At 41.5% G+C, this 24,699-nt stretch overlaps 1 protein-coding gene across 2 annotated transcripts in view; it reads left to right on the top strand.

Moving 5' to 3' along the window:
- The window catches only part of LOC148344440 (ankyrin-1-like), a 73,231-nt gene that overhangs the window by 26,923 nt on the left and 21,609 nt on the right, over window positions 1–24,699 (top strand). For both annotated transcript variants that reach the window (XM_088298030.1, XM_088298023.1), the window contains 26 exons: window positions 10,692–10,793; window positions 12,769–12,867; window positions 13,616–13,714; window positions 13,974–14,072; window positions 14,239–14,424; window positions 14,500–14,598; window positions 15,321–15,419; window positions 15,494–15,592; window positions 15,709–15,906; window positions 16,186–16,284; window positions 17,126–17,224; window positions 17,350–17,448; window positions 17,559–17,756; window positions 17,846–17,944; window positions 18,053–18,151; window positions 18,230–18,427; window positions 18,504–18,602; window positions 19,534–19,632; window positions 20,215–20,313; window positions 20,386–20,478; window positions 20,566–20,638; window positions 20,751–20,771; window positions 23,018–23,138; window positions 23,294–23,372; window positions 23,956–24,068; window positions 24,151–24,375. In XM_088298030.1, coding sequence (XP_088154156.1) covers window positions 10,692–10,793; window positions 12,769–12,867; window positions 13,616–13,714; window positions 13,974–14,072; window positions 14,239–14,424; window positions 14,500–14,598; window positions 15,321–15,419; window positions 15,494–15,592; window positions 15,709–15,906; window positions 16,186–16,284; window positions 17,126–17,224; window positions 17,350–17,448; window positions 17,559–17,756; window positions 17,846–17,944; window positions 18,053–18,151; window positions 18,230–18,427; window positions 18,504–18,602; window positions 19,534–19,632; window positions 20,215–20,313; window positions 20,386–20,478; window positions 20,566–20,638; window positions 20,751–20,771; window positions 23,018–23,138; window positions 23,294–23,372; window positions 23,956–24,068; window positions 24,151–24,375 — 2,993 coding nt within the window. The remainder of the gene's footprint in view (window positions 1–10,691; window positions 10,794–12,768; window positions 12,868–13,615; window positions 13,715–13,973; window positions 14,073–14,238; window positions 14,425–14,499; window positions 14,599–15,320; window positions 15,420–15,493; window positions 15,593–15,708; window positions 15,907–16,185; window positions 16,285–17,125; window positions 17,225–17,349; window positions 17,449–17,558; window positions 17,757–17,845; window positions 17,945–18,052; window positions 18,152–18,229; window positions 18,428–18,503; window positions 18,603–19,533; window positions 19,633–20,214; window positions 20,314–20,385; window positions 20,479–20,565; window positions 20,639–20,750; window positions 20,772–23,017; window positions 23,139–23,293; window positions 23,373–23,955; window positions 24,069–24,150; window positions 24,376–24,699) is intronic.

The following is a 24,699-nucleotide window of genomic DNA, read 5'->3' as shown; positions in this document are numbered from 1 at the left end:
ATGAAGTGGTTATTGCTCAATTTGACAAGATATTTAGAGTTTTGGATTATTTGGTCACTTTGTGACCTATACAGTTTCAAAAAATGAAAACGGATCCACGTGTTCGGACAAGAATTCTATTTTGTGAAAATAAGTGTCACAAAGAAAAGGCAAAACCTACGCCCAGCGTTACCTGTTTGAAGTTCATTAGACTGTCACAAAGGATGATAATTAACAGACCTCGTCAGAATTTTGTGTAACATTATGAAAATTCTGATCCAAGTCGACATTTTACAATCGGCTTTTGCTTTTCTATTTTATTATTTTTGCAAACATTAAAATAGGTGATTAGAGTTCAACATTACCATCAGTAATCAGATTTTGGTTTTCATAAAGGACTGAAACACTGTTCATAGCATATGGATTGTTGATCCATTTAATTTTAGTATTAATTTTTGTATTATTTATAGCTGTCTGTTTTCTATCATGGGACGTCATAACCCAGATGATTGGGATACAACCTAAACTTGGAGCGAAAACCCACACAAGTATAGGGAGAACATCTCTAAATCACTCAAATCTGTCATTTTAACCCCATGGCCTCTTTGCAGTAAGGAAATTGTGTGAACTGCTGCCTTATCATGTATATGATAGCAATAATACAATACAACTTTATTTATATGGCGCATTTTACAACAGCTGGAGCTATAACACAGCGCTTTCCAAATGGTGTTATATAAATTAGCAGGAAATTGGAACACAAATTAAAACACATAAACAATAGATACCGGAAGAACAGTGACAGTCTCATGTTGAGTCAAAAGCTAAAGAATAAAAATGTGTCTTCAAACAAGTTTTAAAAGTGGACAGAGAAGGGGCCTTGCCGAACATTTAATGGAGGCAACAGAAAAGGCGTGATCCCCTCTGAGGCTGCGCTTAATCCTCGTTTGCGGAGTGAGGCGTGTATACTATTCAGAACCTAAATATTGTTCATGAGAAATGGGTGTCGTACAATTACTGTACATCACCCATAATCATACCCCAAGTGCAGTGTTCTTCAAAAGCAATTATGCTCAATTTAAATATGCTGCCTGAAAATAAGCTTTGTATGCATTTGGATGGTTGCTAATTGCTGCATTATGCTAACATGGTTTATGTGTGTATTTTATACTTGCATGTATTTAGCCAAGATCTCTCTGTTGTGTGCAGATTTTAGGGTCCATGAAAGCTTGCAATTTTGAATGTGTATGTTTGTATGACACATACTTTAAGTAGTCCAATGAAGTCATCTTAGATCTTTTTGTCTATGTAATATTAGTTTCCTCCGACTGATTAGAATGTAGCTTAGTTTTTGTTAGATTTGCTCATATTCAGGAGGCAGCTCACAATTTCCTCCAGAAGTAACCAATGTATACTGTTCAAATGGAACCAACTGGTGGTACACGACATGGGAATTTATTTAGACTAGGGGTGGAACAGTTCACAAAATCCACGGTTTGGTTCGCATCTCAGTTTTCTTTTCGATACGCGTTGACGCTTGTGCTACGGTCTCACCAAATCCGTTTCAGCTTTCCGCTTCGCTTAATTTGCAGGCGTTTCACCACAGAGGGGTTCCTGAATGAAGCCGCTGATTTGCACACAAGATGAGGGACTTTGCTATGTCACGACGACAGGTTATGGAAAAAGTCCTCTAGTAAAACAAAGGAAAAAAAGGTTTCAACATCGCATCAAGCGGCCGACATGGTGCTAAAGTTAATGTAAACAATATTGCCAGTCAAGTTCAACAGCTGTAAAAAAAAAAAATAATAATAAATATATATATATATATATATATATATATATATATATATATATATATATATATATATATATATATATACCAAGTACGCCAAACTCCTCGCGCACTTGTCTCCAAGCCAGGTCATGTTTTATTTTTGTCCCTTTAGTGGTAGCTGGTTGTGTTGTTAAGCCCGGAGGTGATTGGCTGCCGCGCAAGGAAAGTTAAATTTTTTTAACTGCGGCAAAAGGGCAAATGGACGAATTTTCGCTGCTTCGCTCTGCCTCCCAATGCTCCAAACTTATCATTCGTGCCGTCCCTCACGCGCCTACACCAGCTCGCGCAAACTCCATTTACTTCAATTCATCGCCAGAAACGCTTGCAACGGATTTGGTGTAACCTAAACCTAGCATCAGGGTTTGTAATTAATAACTATTCCACAAAAAAGAGGTTCGAGCATTCAAAAAAATTACAACTAATCCAATCTTCTCAATCTGTATTAAAAATATCAAGGATATTCACGGTTGTTTAGAACGTGAACAAGATTGGTGACCTGGTCCTGTCTCTCGTCTCCCTGGTACTTTGCATAGCTCTCAGCATGTCTAGTTGAGTAATGACATCAGAGTTCTTGAGCAACGGAGCTTTCTCTGTGCATTCAAGTGTGCCCCTGTGCTTAGCAAAAAGAAAATATCCATCCATCAACTGTTTTTCTTGAAAAACACCCTTTCTCTTTAATGGCATATTTTGAAAAAGACATGTCTGGGACTGAGTGAATGTATATTTTCTACTTGCATTGGTGTCACTTCAGAATTACGTTTTGGCGGAAGCTGTCATGAACCTGAGCAAAGGTATCCCATAAGTAATGAATTTAAAAAAAAAAAACAAAACAAAAAAAAAACAGACACACTAAATGCAACAACACAGCAAACGACTTCTGCCCCCTATTAACTTCCTGTTCATGCAGGTTACACGCCAACTTAGGTTAAAGGTGTCATACATTTTTCTACCTTTTTTGGATGTAAGACGGATCGGGTGTACAAGCTGTACAGTACACTAACACAAAATATATAATATAAACAAAACCCACTCAAATAATTGATTTTGATGTTTATGTTTTGAATTACAGGCTAAACACTAGTACCAATGTCAAGCCTTTTACAATCTGGACCTCGTATCTTTAGACTCAAACCATTTACAGCATTATTAACTCATGTGATAGTCCAACTGATTTAATCAAGAAATCTTGATCCAGTATTGCTATCACTGCCATTAACCATTCGCATGGGAAACTAAAAAAACAATGCTGTCGTATCAGTAGTGTGGATCATCTACACGGTGAATTGTCTCAGAGCTAAACAAGAATCATTCGTCACTTTAATGAAAGTGGATAACTGGCAGTTCCCTCCAGGCTTATGGTATGTAGTCTCTTATTAAAAGGTATTCCTATCTGGGCTTCTTCATTAACCAGACTGATAAGAAAATTTGATCTGATCCCGACTCATCCCCGGTTGTTTGGAACTCAGTTTACGTTCTCACATCATGCTCTGTATCAAAAGACTTGTGAAGAAACTTTCTCTCTGCAAAAGAGCTTTCCTTTTCTCTTCCCTCACACACCCCATTTCTGCCTGTCCACTTAGGAAGATGAATGGAAACCAGGACCGGCGATGACACATCTCATGCCATCTCTTTCTTTCTACTGGCTTCATTCATATGTGGTGTAATACTGCATTTCTAATACCTCGAATTGTCTCCCACAGGGCTTTGCAAAATTGTGGAAGGCTTTCCATTTTTATTGTCATTTAATGTGCGTATAATGATGTGCTCTAACATACATGCCCTTTTTTACCCTTTCATTTCCTATCTCGGGCAGGCTTAATATTAAATGTGTATGCAAATATGAAGACTTTTTGAAACTGCTGCGGCAATCAGTGTGCTGCGGACTGTCTCAGTGACATCTGCTTGCCATTAAGACAAATGGTGCAAATGTGATTGATTCATTAGGTATTACAGTACATCACACCAAGGCTTTTTTCGAGTGTGACAGCATGGCGGTTGAAAATGAAGGGAGACAAATCAGAAAACTGAATACTAGTTTGCATCAGATATATTTTACTGACGGACCCTTGATAATATCTGCCAATCTTCTTGCACGAAGCTATTAGTGCATTTATTCTAAGCGGCACTGTTGGCAGCAGTGCCACATCAAACAAAAAGAGTTTGACAAGTTGAGAAAGACAGCTGACAAAAGTCCATTTTTTGTGGTGATTCTTCCTTTAGCTCGTCCAGCACCTCAGGATAAAGGCAATATAGCCAGTACAAGCAGCACACGTGCACAGCTGAAACCTTTTATCCTGTCGACAGGGTGGACCCGACATCGGGTGCAGAGGGCACGTCTGTCCCAAATCTAAATCAACTCTGCCACCAAATGGGAGTGTGTCTTGATTCATTTCAACTTCCCCCAAAGAGTTTGCTCAGCTACATATTATGGAGCTTAACACATCAGTGATAAGCTACCGCTCTTTTTCTCCGATGTATTGTATGGCGCTATCGTAGATGGAGAGTGTGGAGGTTTTTATTTCACAGTGTTCCAAGCCTTTAAACGTGGAGGACGTCAGGACAATTCCGTCCTCATTCCTTTTAGTGTCGACTGGAGAGATGTACCAGTATTTTTGCCCAGGTTATGGTCCACTGCTACCGAGTTGCATGTCGCCTTATTTCTACATAACCCCCCTCTCGGTCCCTCTCCTACAGCATTTATCTCTCTGCATGGTTTTGGCAGTGATGTGCTTTTCCCAGCATTTAGCCAGGAGAGGCAGAGAGGAGGGGAGAGGTGGAGAAAAGAGGGCCTTTTCAACTGAGGAATGACGGACGCTTTATTAAAGGAGGCAGGGCCTTTTGAGGGGCTGGCCCCTTCATGCCCCCCTCATCCCCCCCCCCCCTACCCAAGCTGAGTGTCTGGCCTATTGTCATGGGGTGGTGGCAGCAACCCCCTCGCCAAGCGCTTTGTCACTGTAAGTCACCTCACAAACTGAAACAGATCTGAAGCCCCCCAACCCTCCCCAAGAAAAAAAAAAAACACCCATTTTCCACAGTAACTCTATTTTGGTCTATTTATGGTCCGTGAACAAATGATTGTGTGGCTGTCACAAAACATACAGGAGATGCAGAGATGGGCGTGACATGTTGGGGAGACAGGACAAGAGAAAGGAGGGATAAAGTGGAGGTGGCAGAGCAACTAAATCTTGAATGGTGGAGGGTATGTGAGGTAGAAAGCAGAGTAGAGTCTGGAGCGTGAGGGTGGAGGATGGCACGGTTAGGCCTCAAAGGTGAAAAGTTGGACGGAAATTTCTCTGGGCAAAAGAGAAACATTTACCATCAGGGATGTACATACAGTAGGTAGGAGATCCGTGTTGAGAGTTTGGGGTGCCCATCGTTTTTTTTTGTTGCTAGTAAAATGTGTGTCTTTAGATACAGGCAGCATTCCTGCAGAGATAAAACCCTGGGCCCCCTTACCCCACCCTCCCCATGTCTCTCCACCCACCAAGCCGGGTCCAGCTTACTGAAGTGTGTGCGCCTGTGTGGGTGTATGCGCCCGTGTTTACGTCGGAGGGGACTCGGCGTGCCCTGCATGGTGGCACTTGCAAGGGGCAATTGGAAAAGACATCTTTCAATTTGGGAGAAACAGAACCTAGGAAAGACAGTGTGGAGGGCCAACAGGCATGCCAGTCAAGAACTTCACTTGCGGAGTGAGTACTGCAAACATTTTACTTCTCCTCTTTTGCACTGTAACATCTCTCTCTCTCTCTCTGTTTCTCATTCTCATGTGGAGTTTTTGGCTATTTATTACGATGGTCACCAAACATTTTCTCAGATAAGCACCTGCCAGCAGTCCACTTATATGAACTGCTGGGCTCTCAGCTTTAATTGACTTTATCCACCCTACTATGAACGCACATTCTTGTTTATTCCGGTTTATTTTCGTTGAAAAGGCTGCTTTCCAATCCTTTATTTGCCTTGTTCTGTATGACAATGACACCGAAAAAAGCGATCGAGCAATGCTTTCAAACCGCACCTGCGAGGTAAGAGTTTGACCTGCCACTTTCTTCTGGTTTCAGTCAATGCCTTGCACAAGATGGTAGTTTTTGAAAAGCATGAGCCAAGCTGTTTTTGTTCAGTGCTGACTTTGAAGAGAAGTTTTTGATAAAACTTATTGAAATGAGACCCACTTTTGTAACATGGGAGGGAGCTTGATTGCTCAGGATTATCTATGCAAGTTTGTTGCGTGTGCATCAAAGATTAGTGTACATGTGAGTGTGTGCGCGTGTTGTGTTCCTCTTAATCTTGTTTTTGACTTCACTTGTTCCTCTATTTGATGTTCTGATTGTATTTTGTCAACCAGGATTAGCCGGGTAAGTAAACTGGAGGTCAGCAACTGATTAGCTGGTCAATTAATTAAATCTATTCAGAGTAACTTTAATGAACACTTTATGGACTTTATCATCCGGGGAGCCAACAGAAGCGCACAACCACGAACTGCAAAGCGATTCAATTTGCAGTCTTTGGAGTTGAGGTGTTAAAGAATTTGCCCTACAGTTTTGTTCTTTGTAGGTCTGAAAATGAATTGCAATTAATTTCCAATGGGGTATTTGTCTGTTATGTTTAAATGTTTATTCATTCCATTGCCATCTGATATAGTTCTATTAATACATCAGAGTGAGTGATCGGGGTAGATTCCTTTCGACAATTGGAGACCAGCCGTAGTTGACGCTGCAATATCAAATTAGATGTAAAAGTTTTTAAATATGTCATTCTGTCCCAACGCAAATATCCACTGAGCTGGTAGATAAATTCCGGCCTTTGATGATTTATTAAGAAATGTTGTGCGTGATTGCTGTAATTTACTTCACTTTGTTTTGCTGTTGGCAAGCGTAAACTGATAGATTTTGTTTACTCACACTAATGATACAACCTTGGCAGCTCAAAGCTGTTAGGTTGTGGATAAGTCATCTGGTCATTATAAGATAATGAGGTGTACCTAATTAGAGCGACTGTGCACTTGGTGTTTACTATATCTCCTGTCTGTGAGCTCCTAACACTATGACTTTAACGCTCATTTTCATCCATTCACCGACTGACAATAACCATGACAACTCTTCTAGCACGGTGGAAGAAGCAAGGAGATGATCAATAAGCAAGGCAAAGCCGATCGAGACGTGGGATGTGAGAAAGTGAATCGTAAAGATGGAGATGATGCTTTGTCATTTATTGGGGGGCAGATTTCCATACAGACAGACTTGTTGTGTGAAACATTGTAACAGCTTCATAGGAGTGCTCGCTCGCTTCCTGTAAATGTGCCCGTTGCACAGCGGTCTCGCGGGTCTCCATCCGACTGAGTCAACACTTACTACATCTCTGTATCCGGTACCAGCTCAATCTGATGGATCAGCCACAGAGACGAAAGCAGAGATGTAGAGGCTAAAGGGGAAAAGGTCCAAGAAAGAAAATCAATTTATTGAGCAAATGCAAGTCAGCAGAAAAGGATGATGAAATAGCTGTTTAAGTACTCTGCAGGAATTTCCATATCCGTTGCTCCATCTTCCTGTTAATTGTACGGAAAGAGTCCGATCTCACTTTGTTGGGGTTTATTTGGACACTATTTTCCATCTATGATTTGGTCTTGGTGCTTTTACAACAAGACAGAAGGGTGAGAACAAATATTCAGAAAACGAATGTGTGCTTTTTTTTTTTTTATTTTTTGCTGAAACAGTATCCAAATCCCGAATGTTTGGCAGTGATATTCTCCCATTGGCATTCTGTGGAAGAGCGGCAGGATTGAGCTCTCAAGCACTGGTAACAAGGTCCTCGCTTAATCCCTAGTTTGATTTCCCTTACTAAGGCCAACATATCCAAACTCTGAGTACAGAAAAGGGGATTAATCCTGCCGCCCCTCGGTGAGTTGAGTTGCTAATAGACAGCTAAAGATATTAGAAGACGTAAAGCATTACTTGTACTGTACTTTATAACAATCAATAATGATGCATAGGTTAAATAAATAAATATTCAGTCATCTGGAAATTATAATTGACTGTTTTGAGAAGCAGCCTTTCCCTCCAAAATTTTTCCTTCAAACGTGTCTGCATGAAATGCTCATTAGAGGCATCAAACTGAAAGATCTGATAAGAAGCTCCTTGTTGCCTCTTTGATTTTCTCATCATAACAGAACGTTTTATATTCCGAATAAACAAGTGAGAGATGTAATTACACGAAGCACCCTGAGCCCACTGTTGTCTTCTCGAATCCAAATGTTTACAATTACATGCTATTTGCATTCCGCGCATTTTGATTGTATTATCTAGTCGAACTGACTGCGTTCCGCTGTTTACCCAACACAATTAAGGCTTTGTAAAAATGGCGATTCTTCAGCTGTAGTCAACCATTTCAAAGGAAGGCAAGGATGTTGATCTCACACGCACACACTGAGCTTTCAAACACTGCAGTCCACCAGCGAGGGGGTGATGTCATTCTGACTACTGCAGCACCAGCAGAGCAGAAAGAAGCTCATGGGGGGGGGGGTTGTAACAGTTATTTTTTTTGGGGGGGAAGACAAATTTTAGCCTTTAGTGTGAGCTAAAGAATTTATTTTTGCCTTTTCTGACGCCAAGAGCGTCTTCATTAGCATCAATCAACCACACGCAACTGCAATCTCGCTCTTGTTTACGGTGGAGCTGTGGAGCAGGTTATTGTATCTTGTTTCTTTTCCTACAAATAGAATGATTAATTGGCTCACACAGCTTCACTCAGCCCTCGAGTGTGAAGCGTGTCCTTTCCCTGGGAATAATCAGGGAGCCCACCATTCGTCTAAATCATGCTACGGCATCCCAGCCAACGTAACGTCAGCATCATTTCCAAAACATTTTAAGAGTGTTGCGCTACTTGTTTATTTGCGACTCAAGGAATGGGTGGAGTTCATTTCTCCTTATCTCAGAGCACACACATTTCTTGACGCAAGCAGTTACACGCAAGAAAATGATTTCACTTCGGTGAGAACGTATGTTTGTGATCATCAGCTCTGTCGGCAAGCCGTGTCATGATCCCGTGTGTGGGGGGTCTCTAAGGCGTCTCCATGGTGGATGTGTGCCTGCATCAGCTGTGTTTGTTCCTGCAGTGATGACAGGATGTTTCGAGCGTCACCATGGCACTTTTCAAACATTTCATACAACAGAATGCCAGCCGATGTCCTTTGTGCATTTTATGGCGTAGAAAGAAAACTTTTACCATAGGTTTACAAAACAGGTTTTACTTGCCGTACTTTGTGAAAAGTGGCTTAATTTTACACATGATTGTTTTTACTAGTTTCTCTGAGTTATGTACGCAATAACAATAATTGAGTTTTAAGAGACAACTACGGTTGTTTCTTCTGGTCTTAAGAGAGGTTTGTGAAAATATTGATGGAAGGTGTGTGCAAGTCAGATGTTGAGTGATCATCTCCCAGTAGAATGGAATTAGAGATTCCATTCAGATGGGAGGCATGCTCAATGAGGAAAATCAGCAACTGTGTGGCTAATGCAGAGACACTGGCACAACTAATCCAGATATAATAAATCAGAATGATCTAATGAAGTAGTAGTTCAATTCACATTTTCTTTTTTTTCTAATCATGATTGTTGTTCAAGTTTGGAATGAGTGAGAATTTGTCAGAATGACTGACTGTGGCAAGTGGCTCAGCAGGGTCAGCGTGCTCACACAAAGCAGCACAATTTATGTTGTTCGAAATGCTTTATTTGAAACTGTCCAACAAGAGGAAGTGCTGGTATATATTGTGTCAGGGACAAGGAGTGTGTTGTGCATGCAATTAATCCAGGAAGTGTTATAGCTGGAAGTAGCTTTTGCTTTTCGAGTTTTTTTTTCATCAAGTGCGATCACTCCAACCTTTTTTTAAGTGACCTCTGTCTTTGCACAGTGCTTTGCCATTAGCGTCACGCTGAGGCTATGTTGTGTCGTTTGTTGCTATGCCTCTGCTGCAGGCATGTGGATCCTTTCACTTTTTTTTTTTACTCAAGCTCACTGCCTCTTGTCAAAAGAGGAACAACCAGCTACAACAATAAATGACACAGTTTACGGCACTGTGGCATGAAGTTGAAAAGAGAGCAAAAAAATCTGTTTCAGCGGTGTGCGTGATGTCGCATTAAGTGTTTTTCTGTCCAAATGAATGCATTGCTCAATGTGTACTTTTACTGACCAATGTGTTTTGATATATGAGTATGGTGCGCAAGAGACGAGATTATGCAAATGAGATGAGACGATGCAGAGTTTGCCGCAGTCAGGTTCTGCTCTTTCTTGCTTCTGCTCCTTTAGGTGCAGCATGAGTGATCATGTTTCAGTAGCACCCCCGCCTGCCCAGGAGTGACATGAAACTAGTGCACAAAAAAAAAAAAAATCATAAAAAGCGCCAAGTAGGCAATTTATATTTCAGTCCAGCCATCTCTGGATTTATATCCATCCTTGCTTTGGGATGACATATAAAATGTTTTCAACATTTTAGCATTGTTTATTGGGGTCCAAATAAATGATAGAGCATGACAAACTGTTGTCTTATATGAGGAGAACACAAACAAATCTAAAAAACACAAAATGCGAGCTTGCTTACAACTACTTTCATTGGACTGTCCCTGTTCGTGAAACCATGGCTTTAGGTCACTTCGATCACAGCATTCATTAGTGCAGATGTTTTTAAAAATAACTAAAACCGCCCACCCCCCAAGTTGTAATGGAGGAGTGAAACGAGTGGAAAGGTGAAAGGTCACCTTGAACAGTCCCTATACTTAACCTAACTGTCTTTCTCTCTAATTTCCTCCTTATTCCTCTTTTTTGTGTGTCCTTTGCTTTACCCCTTATCCCTCCCTCCCTCCCTTCCCATTGTCCGCTATGTTTACAGGCAGATGCTGGCAACAGTTTTCTCCGAGCGGCACGTTCTGGCAACCTGGACAAGGCTCTGGAACACATTAAGAATGGCATTGATATAAATACAGCCAATCAGGTGAGAGAGTTGCAGGAGCTCCATATTCAGTATTTGCTTTTAACAAGGTTTCAATGCAAGTGAATCAGCTGCCTGTCTATATATTACCACTTTCAAACGCCAAGAGAAATGACCTAGAATATGTGACGTGCTGAATTGTTGCCTCGGTCACCACGAGATGCTCTGTGTTGTTGATTTAAATCTTAGGTGTGCATGATGTGTGCACTAATCCATGCATTATACTTTGTAGTTGTTTGTGCCTTTGCACTCTGCCATGTACTGTATATGCATGCTCAGGCCTCCAGGGCAGGTAATAAATGGGCAAATGGTGTCTTCTTTGCCCTTTCATCCTGCATCCTTTTATCTGATGCTTGTTCTCCGTGGTAATAGGCCTCGTGACCAAAAACACGAGTACAGTCACACTTTGTCCAAGTCTGTCCTCAATATCATGTCATTTTTTTTATTTATTTATTTTTTTACTTAGACCTCAACAACACAAACCACACATAACAAATGCACTTGTGCAGCATTGACAGTTCATTTCTCCAATGTGATGAAGCAAGACAGACCTTGGGGGCGAAATGGCTTGCATTTGCTTGTGAACATGCATTGTAAATGAACATAAGAATGTTATTGCTTGTTAGAAACATCATAGGAGCAGTAGCAGGTGCAAAATCATGTTCACAAAGCCTAGATCAATTAAAGATTATCCATTATCCGAACGACTTAACCGCCATATAAGGTTCACTTCAGCTAATTTTGGCAAAATGGGCGAAGCAGCAAAATTTTTGCTTCAAATGCTTTCAACCTCCTCACATCCGATTGCAAACAGCACAGACTATATATGGGAATGCTCTGCCAGAAACGCTGCACAGACTTTCAGTCTGACCGCAGTACATAACAAAACAAATATATCTGCTTAAAGCCACTGTGGTGATGATTTATTTTTTTTTCATGCCAAGACAACGAGGCACTCTAAAGCAGCCATATCAGCGTGAAGCTCCTGTTTGTTCTCACCGTGAAGGGTCTCTGTAGCGGCTATGCCATCCCGAAGCCCTGGTCCACACGCTGGCTGTCAAGTTGGACATTTTAAACAAACCCCTCACCTTCCCTACCCCACTCCTCGCTCTTCCGCTGCGCGCACTCATGACAGAGAAACGACAAGGCGCTCTTAAGGAGACACGCCAGGCACAAAAATCAACGACTACGAAAATAGAGCCCCAGATATCAGTGATACAAATTGACCAGAACTTGACATGAACATGATATATCTGCATTCTTTCAGCGATTGACACTATTGTAATACTTTGATCCACGGGCGGTCTAAACTGTGGTGGTGGTGATGTTGGTGTCTTTAGAATGGCTTGCTCACCAGTGCACTGCTTCACTCTGTTTTCTTTTCTCTCTCAACCCAACAACAGCCTCCCTCTCAGTGTTAGTGTGCTTTTTGTTAAATTCACCTTATTTTTTTTTCATATCCCTCCCTTGTCACACCCCTCTCCGGTGTTTGCAGTAGAGTGATGGTCTGCTGTGGTCTCTCCACTCAGAGGAATAATATCAGTGGTGTGGGAAAGGTCCAACCTCACATGTCCTGTGCGGCTGAATGAAGGCTGTGTGAGGTCAGACCTATCCCACACGGCTTGTATTCTTCCCAGCCACGAGACCAACGGCCTGCCATCTCGCTCCAGTCCTCCTCCTCTGCCGCCGTCCGCTCCTTCTGCTGTCATTATCATTAATCAAATGAAAATGGTTTCATTCTCATTTTCATCTTTGTAGACTTTATTTTGGCTAATGAGATGTGATGTCCTGTGTAAGTAATGGCCTGCTGTGGTTTGTGAGTGTTTCACCTTCTGTGTCAATGAATCTTTTCTTTTTTTCTTTTTTTTTTTATCCCGCATGGTCTATATGTGTACAACTACTTGGTTACTTAATTGTGATTTATTGATTGGGCTATCAATGTATAAACCCTTCCCTATAAAATGATTTTTTCCCTCAGAATGGGCTCAATGGGCTTCATCTGGCCTCAAAAGAAGGCCATGTCAAAATGGTGCTGGAATTACTTCACAATGGAATTGTACTGGAGACTACTACAAAGGTAACACCCCTAACAGCAGTCTGTTCACATCAATGGTATTTTTGTCAAACCTGTTAATATAATGCAGGGCAAGTACAAATGTTACAATAATCATTGCGCTGTTTTTTTTAGCTAATCCGAAGCGTGAAGGTCATCTCCTGAAACCACTTAATAAAAACTATGTCATGTAGATTAAAAGCTGAACCTTACATTTGGACTGATTGTGTAGTTCTATTAATCAAAATTCTTTAGCGTCATAATCTTTGGCCATTGACTCAGCGTGACACTCTACATTGCGTTTGTGTTTTATTGTGTTTTGTGCTTTTATGTTATTATTTTATTGTTTTAACTGTCTTTGTTTTTATATGTCTGCCCCCTACTTTATGTACAAATTGATCTATAAATAAAGTTGAGTTGAGTTACAGACGGAGTTATGGCCAATCAAATTCATGTTGATGCAATTGACTGCACAATATATCAATTGCCTTTGGTGCTGAACACTTGCCATATTGAATCAGTTCTTCAGAGAAAGAAGACAATTAAAAACAACAAATAACATCATTTCCAATCCTGATCATTCATCCATCAATTTTCGGAACCGCTTAGCCTCACGACGGTCGTGGATCCCTGATCATTCCATGTCAGAATATAATCTACTCCTCCACTATATGATGTCAGCATACAGAATGCACTGACTGTTCAAACATGTTGAACACCTCGTGTCACTGTAGCTGAGTCCTCTTGTTCCCATCTATCTGTGTTTACCCAGAAAGGCAACACGGCCCTGCACATTGCAGCCCTGGCAGGGCAGGAGCAGGTGGTCACAGAGCTGGTTAACTACGGTGCCAACGTCAATGCTCAGTCCCAGGTGAGGGCTCCATGCTGGGTGCTCTCTCTCTCTTAGCTGCTTTTCAATCCTGCGCCTACTGTGAAGCCATTGTATTGTACAGACAATAGTGATGTTCACACGTGTCTTTGCTTCTATATCTGTGCGCATTGGTGTGCAATGCTATGCATCCCTGTGTGTGTATCTGTAACTTTCTATCTTGTTGTTGCTTTTGGCATTTCTGCTGTGTGTGTGTGCGTGTTTGGGTGCGTGTGCTTGTGTGTGTTTATTTCTGAGACAGAAGGGTTTCACTCCACTCTACATGGCAGCACAAGAAAACCATCTAGAGGTTGTGAAGTTTCTTCTGGAGAACGGGGCTAATCAGAGTATTCCAACTGAGGTACCGGAGTATAAGAGACGTTTTCAATCTCGCCAATGAGATCCTGTTGATCCTGACTCGCTGTCAAACCATCGTGTTGTGTGCTCATCAAGCTTTCACCGCTGACATTGCTCTAATTGTCTTTGTGCAATCAATCTGCCTTCTGACTGTCTGCTGTATTCTCCAGGATGGATTCACTCCTCTGGCTGTGGCTCTACAGCAGGGCCATGAAAATATTGTAGCCCTGCTCATCAACTACGGCACCAAGGGGAAGGTCCGCCTCCCTGCGCTGCACATTGCAGCACGCAATGACGATACACGCACAGCTGCAGTGCTTCTGCAGAATGACCCAAACCCTGATGTGCTCAGCAAGGTGTGTGATGCTGCTGCTGTTATAATCATCCATTCAATGAGTGACAATTAAGTTCCACTTTTGGTGTCTTTGCAGACTGGATTCACACCCCTCCATATTGCTGCACACTATGAAAACTTGAATGTTGCTCAACTTCTTCTCAACCGAGGAGCCAATGTCAATTTCACTCCAAAGGTAAGGAATGACCCTTGTGTGAACCCCAATTTATAGTGGGAGATACGTGCCAGACCTAAGCGCAATACAGACTCTATGTATTCATTTTGTTTGTCCTCCCACATGCTTTCAATACATATGAAAGCACCTAAACCAAATAAAACACACTTAAATTTGTTAAAATATGTGTTTTTAAATGCGATAATCCTCAGTGCTTGCTCTCCCGCACTCGCTTCTAGTTCTCCAAATTTGAGGCAAAGTGTGCAGAATTCAAGCTCCTCGTAGAAGTTTAAACTGACACAAATCAAACAAAGATAAAGCCCTGGATATTTAAACACTAGAATTTTCTACTAATCAATTTCAACAAAAAGTCGGCATTTTTAATGCTTATCTATAACGCAAAATGCCACAGGCTAATGAAAATAGATGACAGTAATTAGACACTTTCAAAACAATAATTATGACTGGAGTTTGGGGCTTGGGGATCTTTTCTGCGTCTTCTATTTCCTTCTTCATATGCTGTATCTCTTCCAGTAGGCCTCAGTGCTGCCTGGCATGTTTCGGCACAACACGGTACTACATCAAAGGCGCGCAACCTTCAAATTAGACTTGCTTGTAGAAAAATGCAATTGTGCTTTCGAAGGGGTTCCACTGTGACGCTACCATATCATGAGGGAACACTGTTTTGCTCATGTGGTTTGTTTCTTTCACTCATTTCGTGTGTATCTAATATATTTATATAGAACGGCATTACACCTCTGCACATCGCATCTAGACGGGGGAATGTGATCATGGTCCGACTCCTCCTGGATAGAGGGGCACAAATAGATGCCAAGACCAAGGTGCAGCATCTTCTCACAGTCTTAGAATCACTCCATGCTTTTCACTGCCACAAATAGATACTGTCTCTCACCAGGATGAGCTCACTCCTCTGCACTGTGCATCCAGAAATGGTCACGTCAGGATAATAGAAATTCTTCTTGACAATGGAGCCCCCATACAGGCCAAGACCAAGGTAATCCATTTTGGGTCAAGAACCTTTTTTGAAAATATCAGTTATTTTGGTGTATATTATAGTATAGTATGTTTGTTAGGGACTTAAATGTCAACATTTCTTTTTTTTTTTTCCAGAATGGCCTGTCACCAATCCACATGTCAGCACAAGGGGACCACGTAGACTGTGTCAAGCAGCTTCTGCAGTATAATGCAGACATTGATGACATCACACTGGACCACCTGACACCTCTACATGTGGCCGCACACTGTGGACATCACCGAATGGCCAAAGTTCTGCTTGACAAGGCGGCCAAACCCAACTCTCGGGCACTGGTCAGTGATTATAAAACCTGTAACCGTTCCATACAATCTTCTCAATTGACTTAGTTAAAGCCGAGCATTGGTTCTGTAAAAGATTTTTGGGAGAGTGCATGTAATTTATTGTAGTAGTTTTTTAAATGGCCATAGTGTCCGTATCTCCTTTGAAAATTATTATTATCGTGTATACCTTAAGAAGTACCGGGTGCGGTTATGTTTGAATTGAACTTCTCCGGACAAAAATGTACATTGTTTAATGTATGTCTTGAAGATACATTATTTTCCTATTTTCAGAACGGCTTTACTCCTTTGCATATTGCTTGCAAAAAGAACCACATGCGCGTGATAGACCTTCTGCTCAAGCACGCCGCATCACTAGAGGCTGTGACTGAGGTGAGGTGTTTAACTCATCAAATAAAGTGCACGGGGTCCAAAATATACAAACACAGTGGGTTCGTAAAATGGATTTTTCGTAAGTCGAGACGCATTACATTCCAATCTGTAATTGACATTTGAGATCATCGAAAAAATTTCTGTGGTGTGGGACCCAAAAAAAAAAAGGAATTGTAGGACGTGTGTTGTGTTTTCACTTGCCAAAAACAGGCAGCAACTGTAATTCTGCCAGATACAACCCACTCCACCGTGAACGTTCCCTCAACTGTGAGTTCCATAGGGGAATTATGTCTACAAGCACCGCAGTTGTAGCGAACTGTAACCTACCTTTAGTGTGAAGTCGATACGCATATCTAGACGGAGGAGGAGGAGAGAAAAATTATTGTTGGTAAGACAGAGATCGTCACCGGCGATTTCTTATCTTCAAAGGATTCCTCTAAGAGTGCCAAGTTCAGGTGAGCTGCTGAGGTGGCATTGTTGGAGAGGCAGGTGCTGACAAAGGCATTGAAGAGATTTCGGAGGCCTGAGTTTTCTTCATGCTTCTTCTTTGTGGTGTTTAACGCCATTGTCTTCCTCTTCTTCTCATCAAACATGAGTGTTGGAAACGTGCGTATAGAACAGTGCTCGGCGAAGTACTTTACTGTACAGTATGATATGGCGAGTAGTTAAAAATATGCCATTTTACAAAGATTCAGTCAGTCAGCATTTGTTTGTATCAACGAATGTTCTTCAGTCGGATGTCCGTAACTCGGGGACCTCCTGTACTATGAAATAACTTAATAATAACATAATTATTTGCGTTTCTTTACACTGAATGATCATAGTCCTCCCTTTTAAATAGTCCGGCTTGACACCCTTGCATGTGGCATCTTTCATGGGCCACCTCAACATTGTCAAGATCCTTCTGCAGAAGGGAGCTTCGCCCAGTGCTTCTAATGTGGTGAGCTATACTTTTATTTGGCAAGCTTGGTAAGAGCTTCTAATTTACGTTGATGATATTTTGGGAAATGGTATCCAGTACATGTGTAAATAATGTGTATGCGTCATGTGTGTGTGCGTGGGCAGAAAGTTGAAACCCCCCTCCATATGGCTTCCCGGGCAGGACACTTTAATGTGGCAGAGTTTTTATTACAGAATGCAGCTCCTGTGGATGCCAAAGCCAAGGTGAATATTTCTACTTTCATCAGCCTTAGCATGAAATGTTAGCCATAAAGTACTAATCAAAATCCCAATTATGTAATTGAGTACATTTCATTTCTGACCATCTTTGTTAGGATGACCAAACGCCCCTTCATTGTGCGGCTCGAATGGGGCACAAGGAGATTGTGAAACTGCTGTTAGAGCACAAAGCCAAACCGAACTCCACAACCACAGCAGGACACACTCCCCTTCACATCGCCGCCCGGGAGGGCCATGCGCAAACTGTGCGTATCCTGCTGGACATGGAAGCGCAGCAAACAAAGATGACTAAGGTACGACGCAAAACGTGTTTGATTCTTTGCCTCTTCTGACTGTTAAAATCCATCATAATGGGTCCATACTCTTGTTGGTGCCTGTGCAGAAAGGCTTTACTCCTCTTCACGTGGCTTCCAAATACGGCAAGGTAGATGTGGCTGAGCTGTTGCTGGAGAGAGGAGCTAACCCGAATGCTGCTGGGAAGGCAAGAAATACTTTGAAAACTGTTTGCCGATTGTACTAAATTACATATGAGTCAGTTGAGTCTTATTAGGCATGCTGTATATGAATTTACCATAATAAATTCTTGCAGAACGGTCTGACTCCACTGCATGTCGCTGTACATCACAACAACCTGGATGTTGTCAACCTGCTTGTCAGCAAAGGGGGTTCCCCACACAGTGCAGCCAGGGTAAAGGATCACTAAGTTCATTCATACATCACATGCTACGTGACTCACTTGTAACGCCCCCTCTTAATTTGTATTTAGAACGGCTACACCGCCTTGCACATCGCAGCCAAGCAGAATCAGATGGAGGTGGCTAACAGCCTGTTGCAGTATGGCGCTTCAGCCAATGCAGAATCTCTTCAGGGTGTCACACCTCTCCACCTGGCCTCGCAGGAAGGAAGGCCCGACATGGTCTCTCTGCTCCTCTCCAAACAGGCTAACGTCAACCTTGGCAACAAGGCAAGATGAGCATTTAGACACAGTTGTGTGATTTCAAACATGTATGACTTCTTTCTTTTTTTTTTTCACCTCACAGAGTGGCCTGACACCGCTCCATCTTGTGGCACAGGAGGGACACGTTGGAATTGCGGACATTTTAGTGAAACAAGGAGCATCGGTCCATGCAGCAACAAGGGTAAGCTTTCTAAAAACAATCTTTTGGATCAATCAGAAGCCTGATTTACATCTCAAGATCCCAATATCCTAGCAGATTACTGACATACAATAGGCTTGACTCATTGCACTTCCACATTTTTACCGTACACAATGTCACGGATGTTTTGTCACAAATACCATAGATCCGACCTGAGAATAACATCCCACATCCAACCTGTCCACAGTCGCTAACTGGCCATTGCAAGGTCGTTCTGACATATTTATTTTATTTTCTAACGCCACTTGCATCTAATTCTCAAAACCGACATATTTAGCAACAGTGGAATTATTGGTCAATAGGTTAGCAACTTATTTCCTGCAATGTAGGGTGAAAGAACGGGATTTGTCCAGATAATGATTTGGATGTCACAACTAGAAAGGTTTAGATTTCAGTTACTAGTTAGTGATCAAAATGTCAGCACAACTTTAAAATCAAGAAAACTCGATTAAAAACTGTGACTGTGATGAAATAGTGTTCGGTTTTTATGTGTATGCTGTAAATGTCAATTCTTATTTTACAAATTCAAATCTTGTTTTACAGCCATCAAATATATTGTCTAGGTCACTGAATGTACACCGGACTTTTATTTCCTAATTATAATAACCATATTTCCACAAGTATCAACCTATCAATATAGTACAATTTGTGGCATGATATAAAGACATCAAATTGTTATTGAACACAACCAAGCATGTTCGCGGGTTGATCTGACTCTTGACAATCATTTCCCACTGCTATAGATACAACTCAGGAATTAAAAATGCAAAATGAACAATGAAATGCATACAATCAGTTCGGAGTAGGTATATGCATAAAGTAGTCAACTCAACTGTGATCGAAGCTCAGTCCTTTTTAAAGACACCAAGATTTAATGCTAAAAGTCACAGACTGTTTAAATGTGTCCTCTCAGATGGGCTACACGCCGCTCCATGTGGCATGTCACTATGGCAACATCAAAATGGTGAAGTTCCTGCTGCAGCAACAGGCCAACGTCAACAGCAAAACGCGGGTGAGCTCCTCCCTCTGGTTGTGATATTCATCTGCAACACATTTATAGTTTTGTTGTACATGAACTAATTGATAAAACTAGAAAAGCCATTTATTAAATGCATATTGTATACACTACTATTGTGTACAAGGTGCTAGCTCGACGGTTCAGCAGGAGGCCCTGGCATCTTCTCTTAATTTCTCCTCTCAGGATTAATAAAGCATATTTTATCTATGTACATGGGAATGATGGATGTTGCAGAGGATTTTGCTCTTCCTGTGGAGCTTTTGGGGAAGGTCAAAGTGAAGCTTGAATAAAACATTTGCCTGGAACATGGCCAGGGGCATACGCAATGCTTTAGAAACACATCATTCATCCAATGAATTTCAAGCAAGATTCTGTGTCATGGTCAAATAAAAATGTTCAGATGTATAGTGTGTGGTGGCTCAAGAAATGCATGTAATGGATGTGGTGCTTAAAAGGTAGAGATGGAATCCCTCATTCAGGGAATAACATTAGTTCGACGTCATTCAGCTCTAGTTTGTGCATTAAGGAAGTGAGAAATAAAGTGATGCCAATGACTCTGTCTCTTATCTTGTCCAGCTTGATTACACTCCCCTCCACCAGGCCGCCCAGCAAGGACACACAGACATTGTAACGCTGCTGCTCAAGCATGGAGCTCAGCCGAACGAAACGACAACGGTGAGCATGCCGGCACTTTCTCCTCATTCATGAAACGTTATCGCGTGATCATCGTGTGTCTCTTTCCGTTAGAATGGGACGTCAGCACTCGCCATTGCCAAGAGGCTGGGCTACATTTCTGTGATTGACGTGCTAAAGCTTGTGACTGAGGAGTCTGTTTCCATGGTGAGAAGTTTGCAAATCTTGGTATGACAAGGACAGTCGTATGAACAATCCATTTAAATATCCGTTACCTTTTTCGGTACCCCTCAGACTACCACAGAGAAACACCGTATGAGTTTCCCTGAAACAGTGGATGAGATACTGGATGTGTCCGAGGATGAAGGTACGACACCAAAACAATGAGTTATAAAGCATTATTTACGTCCGGTTTATTACACGCTGTATTAAAATGGCCCCACAGTTATTCATTTTTTACTCTTTTGCACTTTTTTTAGGACTTGCTCAGCTAACATTAGGTATGCATGTCTTTTTATCTCCATGTGTGCCATTGGGAGGTTGCCGTACTGAAGTACAGTATGTGTTTCCATTTCAAGCTCACTCTGTCCATTGTTATCTTCTGCTCCCTTCTCTGTGCCGGTGTTCACTCTGATATCCACTCTGGTTTCACACTGCCATGTGCGCATAGCCACACAGTCTGTAACTTTTATGTCTCCTCACTACATGGGTGGAAACTCGCATGGAGTTGCGTTATGTTCCATTATGTAATACTGTTTGTTGATGTTGGTCTAATAGTTGTAGCAATTATTCATTATATTACGCGTTAACTCTTATAAGTCTTACCCAACTGATGAATCATAAAGGTAGTGTTAGTATCTTGTAGAGCTCAGACTTGCACTCAAAATCCGCGTTCGAGATTCGATTATAATTTAAACAGCGAGTCTGAATCGACTTAAGTGTATTACTATTTGTACTTTTGTTGAAAGCTCGTCATAGTCCAAAACATGAAAAATCCAATTTGATCAAAATGGTGAATGGAATGCACTGACATGGCACTTTCGCTGTACCATTTATTTTCCAAAGTGCTTTACCAAGCCTCATATTCACTTTTGGGAAAATAAATCGGAGTATACCCCATAGCGCTTACGCAGGTTCGTTAATTTACGAAAAGGTTTTCCTTTTTTGTTTAAAATAACTTGACCTTAACCTACAGGAACCTTCGTCATTCACTGGACAATGGCAGAAGCCTGCGTGTTGTTTCCCCTTTTGTTAAAATTTTAAATCCATTCGTGTTCTGTTGTACCAGCTAGCTAGTGTGAAGCTAAACTGGGAGGGTTGCTCTCTCCAAAGTTTGCAAACTGCCTTTGTGCTTGGACTATGTCAGTGAAATAACGACAAAGGCGTTGACTCAGTGTTTGGCACGTCAATCCGTCAGACATCTTTCCGACATTATTTCAGGCCGGTCCAGTCCGTCTTTCGTCGTTGGCAACAGCCAACAGGTGTCAAGAACGTATTTAATACACAGGCGCAGCTCAAGCAGACACGAGTTAAAAAAAAAAAAACTAAAGTAACAGTGTTGTATAACTTTTGGTCCCACAGACAGCAATGACATTGCGTCTTGTTATTTTTATGTCACCAATTTAACAAATGTGTGTGTGTGTGCGTGCGTGCGTGTGTGTTGTTGTTATTTACTTTGCACACATGCGCTTGTAATGCAGTCAGTTGCATTCACGACGCCGATTGGCGGACGCCGACGCTGACGTCCCGGGCCGGCCTGAAAAAAAAATTTCTTTTGTTGCTCTTGAAGAGCTTGCTTCATATGACACTGTGCACCGGCATCATTGATTGACTCATTGATTGATTGATTGATTGCCATATTGATTGAACATTTACACATATTACAAGATAAAAACAAAAATGTAAAGGAAGAGAAAGAAAATCATCAGTAGATCAGTTCAAGTTGGTCATACTTATATACATCACACGCGTCGCCATTCAAACATTCCTTTTATATATATATATATATAATATGCTCTAATTTATTCTCACTCAAATCTGAAAATTCCGATTTGGCAACTGTTTTTAATAGCTAATTCCCATATGAGTTAGTGCACTACCCAACTATCATTTTAACTGGCTTTTACAATTGCTCTAAATCAAGAAAGTAGCTCACTGGAAGTTTGAAATGTATTACATGTGATAAGGCACATCCACATAGTACTCTCGACAAGATCCAGGACTCTCATGATGTAATAAATCCTTATGAACCAGTGAACTGTGTACTTTTACCAGAGGGTAAAAAGTAGCTGACGCAGTCAAAAATGATTTTATTATTAACTTTGACCTAAAAAAAAAAAAAGGCCATGTTTTGGAGGGGTAATTAATCAACTTTACTCATGTTAGATTCTGCTGCCTTGCTCTCTGTTCTGAAGACGGTGTAATTGCAATCATCTTAATGTATAATCATTCTTGTTTTCTCTAATGTGAGCACTCAAATTTTGATGAGCTGGCGTTTCAGAAAACATTGTCATCGTTGAAGTTGAAGTTTGTTGTGATGTTGTTACTTGCATTAACAAGTGGCTGTGACTGTGCAAAACCCACATCATTCATGTATCATCTCGCCTCATCTCCATGATGTCTAACCCGTCAAATGGCTGATTAACACCTTGCCCTTTCTCTTTCTCTCTCTCTCTCTTTCCCCTATTTGCGGTTTGACCAACCTGACCTCGTCTGTTCGCTCTCTTTGGCATGTTGTTCTATGAAGGAGAGGAGCTCCTGGGGACAGAAGGGGCCAGGTACATGAAGATGGATGACATGAAAGACCATGATGACGATTTCCTCTCCCCCAAGAAATCACTGGAGTACGAGAGAGGGCTGGGCACAGCGTAAGGGGGGCTGGGAAGCAGGGGAGAGAGCCAAACTGGATAACAGGGCACTCACCATAGATGACTTACCACTTATGAAACAAAAACACCAGGGGGGAGCACCAGCGATAAGATCTCAATCTGACCTTTTTTTTTTTTTGTTTCTCATTCAACAGAAATTACTCTCCAGCCATTCCCAGGATTCCACGTGTTTCACCCGAGACTGTGATTCTGAAAGAACACGAGCTAGATCAGGTTGAGCATGTATTGGCTTTCACATATTTGACATGCTATAGGATAGGATCTTTTTTAATCTCATTTCATTACTCATGCATATACAAGGTCAAGTTGCTTACTCATTATTTGATTAAACGTTTCTTTAATGTAGTATATTGTCAATTGAAACGGCATTTTCTAAGCTTAATCGTCTACAGTATATCTTTATGCATTTCTTATGTAAAAGGAGTCAAGTTAAAGTGTCAGTTGTTTATATCATTTTATTAAGCCCGTCAGCCTAAAATTCCAAAAATCTGCCCAATTCCATGCAATTCAATACAAAGGTGAAATTCTGCCATAAAAAAAACAACTGGATTGTCATTGTTGTGATTTGCAGCCGGTGTAAAACTGGTCAGCATCAAGTAGCTTTCTTTTCCAGCAATAAACATTAAATTAAACAAAAACAACTAAATAAATACATTTCTGACAATTTAAATCATTACATTATCAACAGAACAGAACATTTTAATCCAGATTTCAGTATTAGACTTTTTGGGATTGTGTGGGCCTCTACTATTTTCAGGTTTACTAGCGTCATGATCAGTTTTTCTTCTTTTTGCAGCACACTCCACTTCCACTGCCAAAAGAGTATGACGAAGACTCTCTAATCCCCAGCAGCCCAGCAACAGAAACATCAGACAACGTCAGCCCAGTCGCCAGTCCCATCCACACGGGGTCAGCTCAGCCGAACATTTTACAACCTTAAGCTGTGATCAGGATGTGAAAAGCAAGTGTATTGGTTCATGTCCAACAACAGGTTTCTGGTCAGTTTTATGGTGGATGCCCGTGGCGGCTCAATGCGAGGCAGTCGGCACAATGGTCTGCGGGTCATCATCCCCCCAAGGACCTGTGCAGCTCCCACCCGCATCACCTGCCGCCTGGTGAAGCCGCAGAAACTTACCAGCCCACCTCCGCTTGTGGAGGGAGAGGGCCTCGCCAGCAGAATAATCTCCCTCGGCCCAGCTGGCATGCAGTTTCTTGGGTGAGGAAGCAATTGGTCTTCTTCTTTGTTTCGCTGGCATGCAGTTTCTTGGGTGAGGAAGCAATTGGTCTTCTTCTTTGTTTCGTTTTAGTCGAAACAACGCAGAGCAGGTGGGCTGCGGTATCCAATAATATCAAATATAAAATAGTTTATCCACTCCCCTTGAGATGTGCTGCGAATAGACCACACATAATTTTGTCTTATTGTGTTCTATTAACAGTCCATGTGATGAATGGATGATTCTGTATATTAGACTATTTTGGTTTTAAAATGTCATTCCACTTGTAGGGCTGGGTATCAATTCAAATTTCTAAAATTGATTCG

Source organism: Idiotropiscis lumnitzeri, chromosome 1 (genome assembly GCF_059441095.1).
Source record: "Idiotropiscis lumnitzeri isolate Australia: NSW breed Sydney's pygmy pipehorse chromosome 1, RoL_Ilum_1.0, whole genome shotgun sequence".
Taxonomy (NCBI): domain Eukaryota; kingdom Metazoa; phylum Chordata; class Actinopteri; order Syngnathiformes; family Syngnathidae; genus Idiotropiscis; species Idiotropiscis lumnitzeri.
The sequence above is the reverse complement of the archived record's forward strand: the minus strand, read 5'-3'. Positions and strand labels throughout refer to the sequence as shown.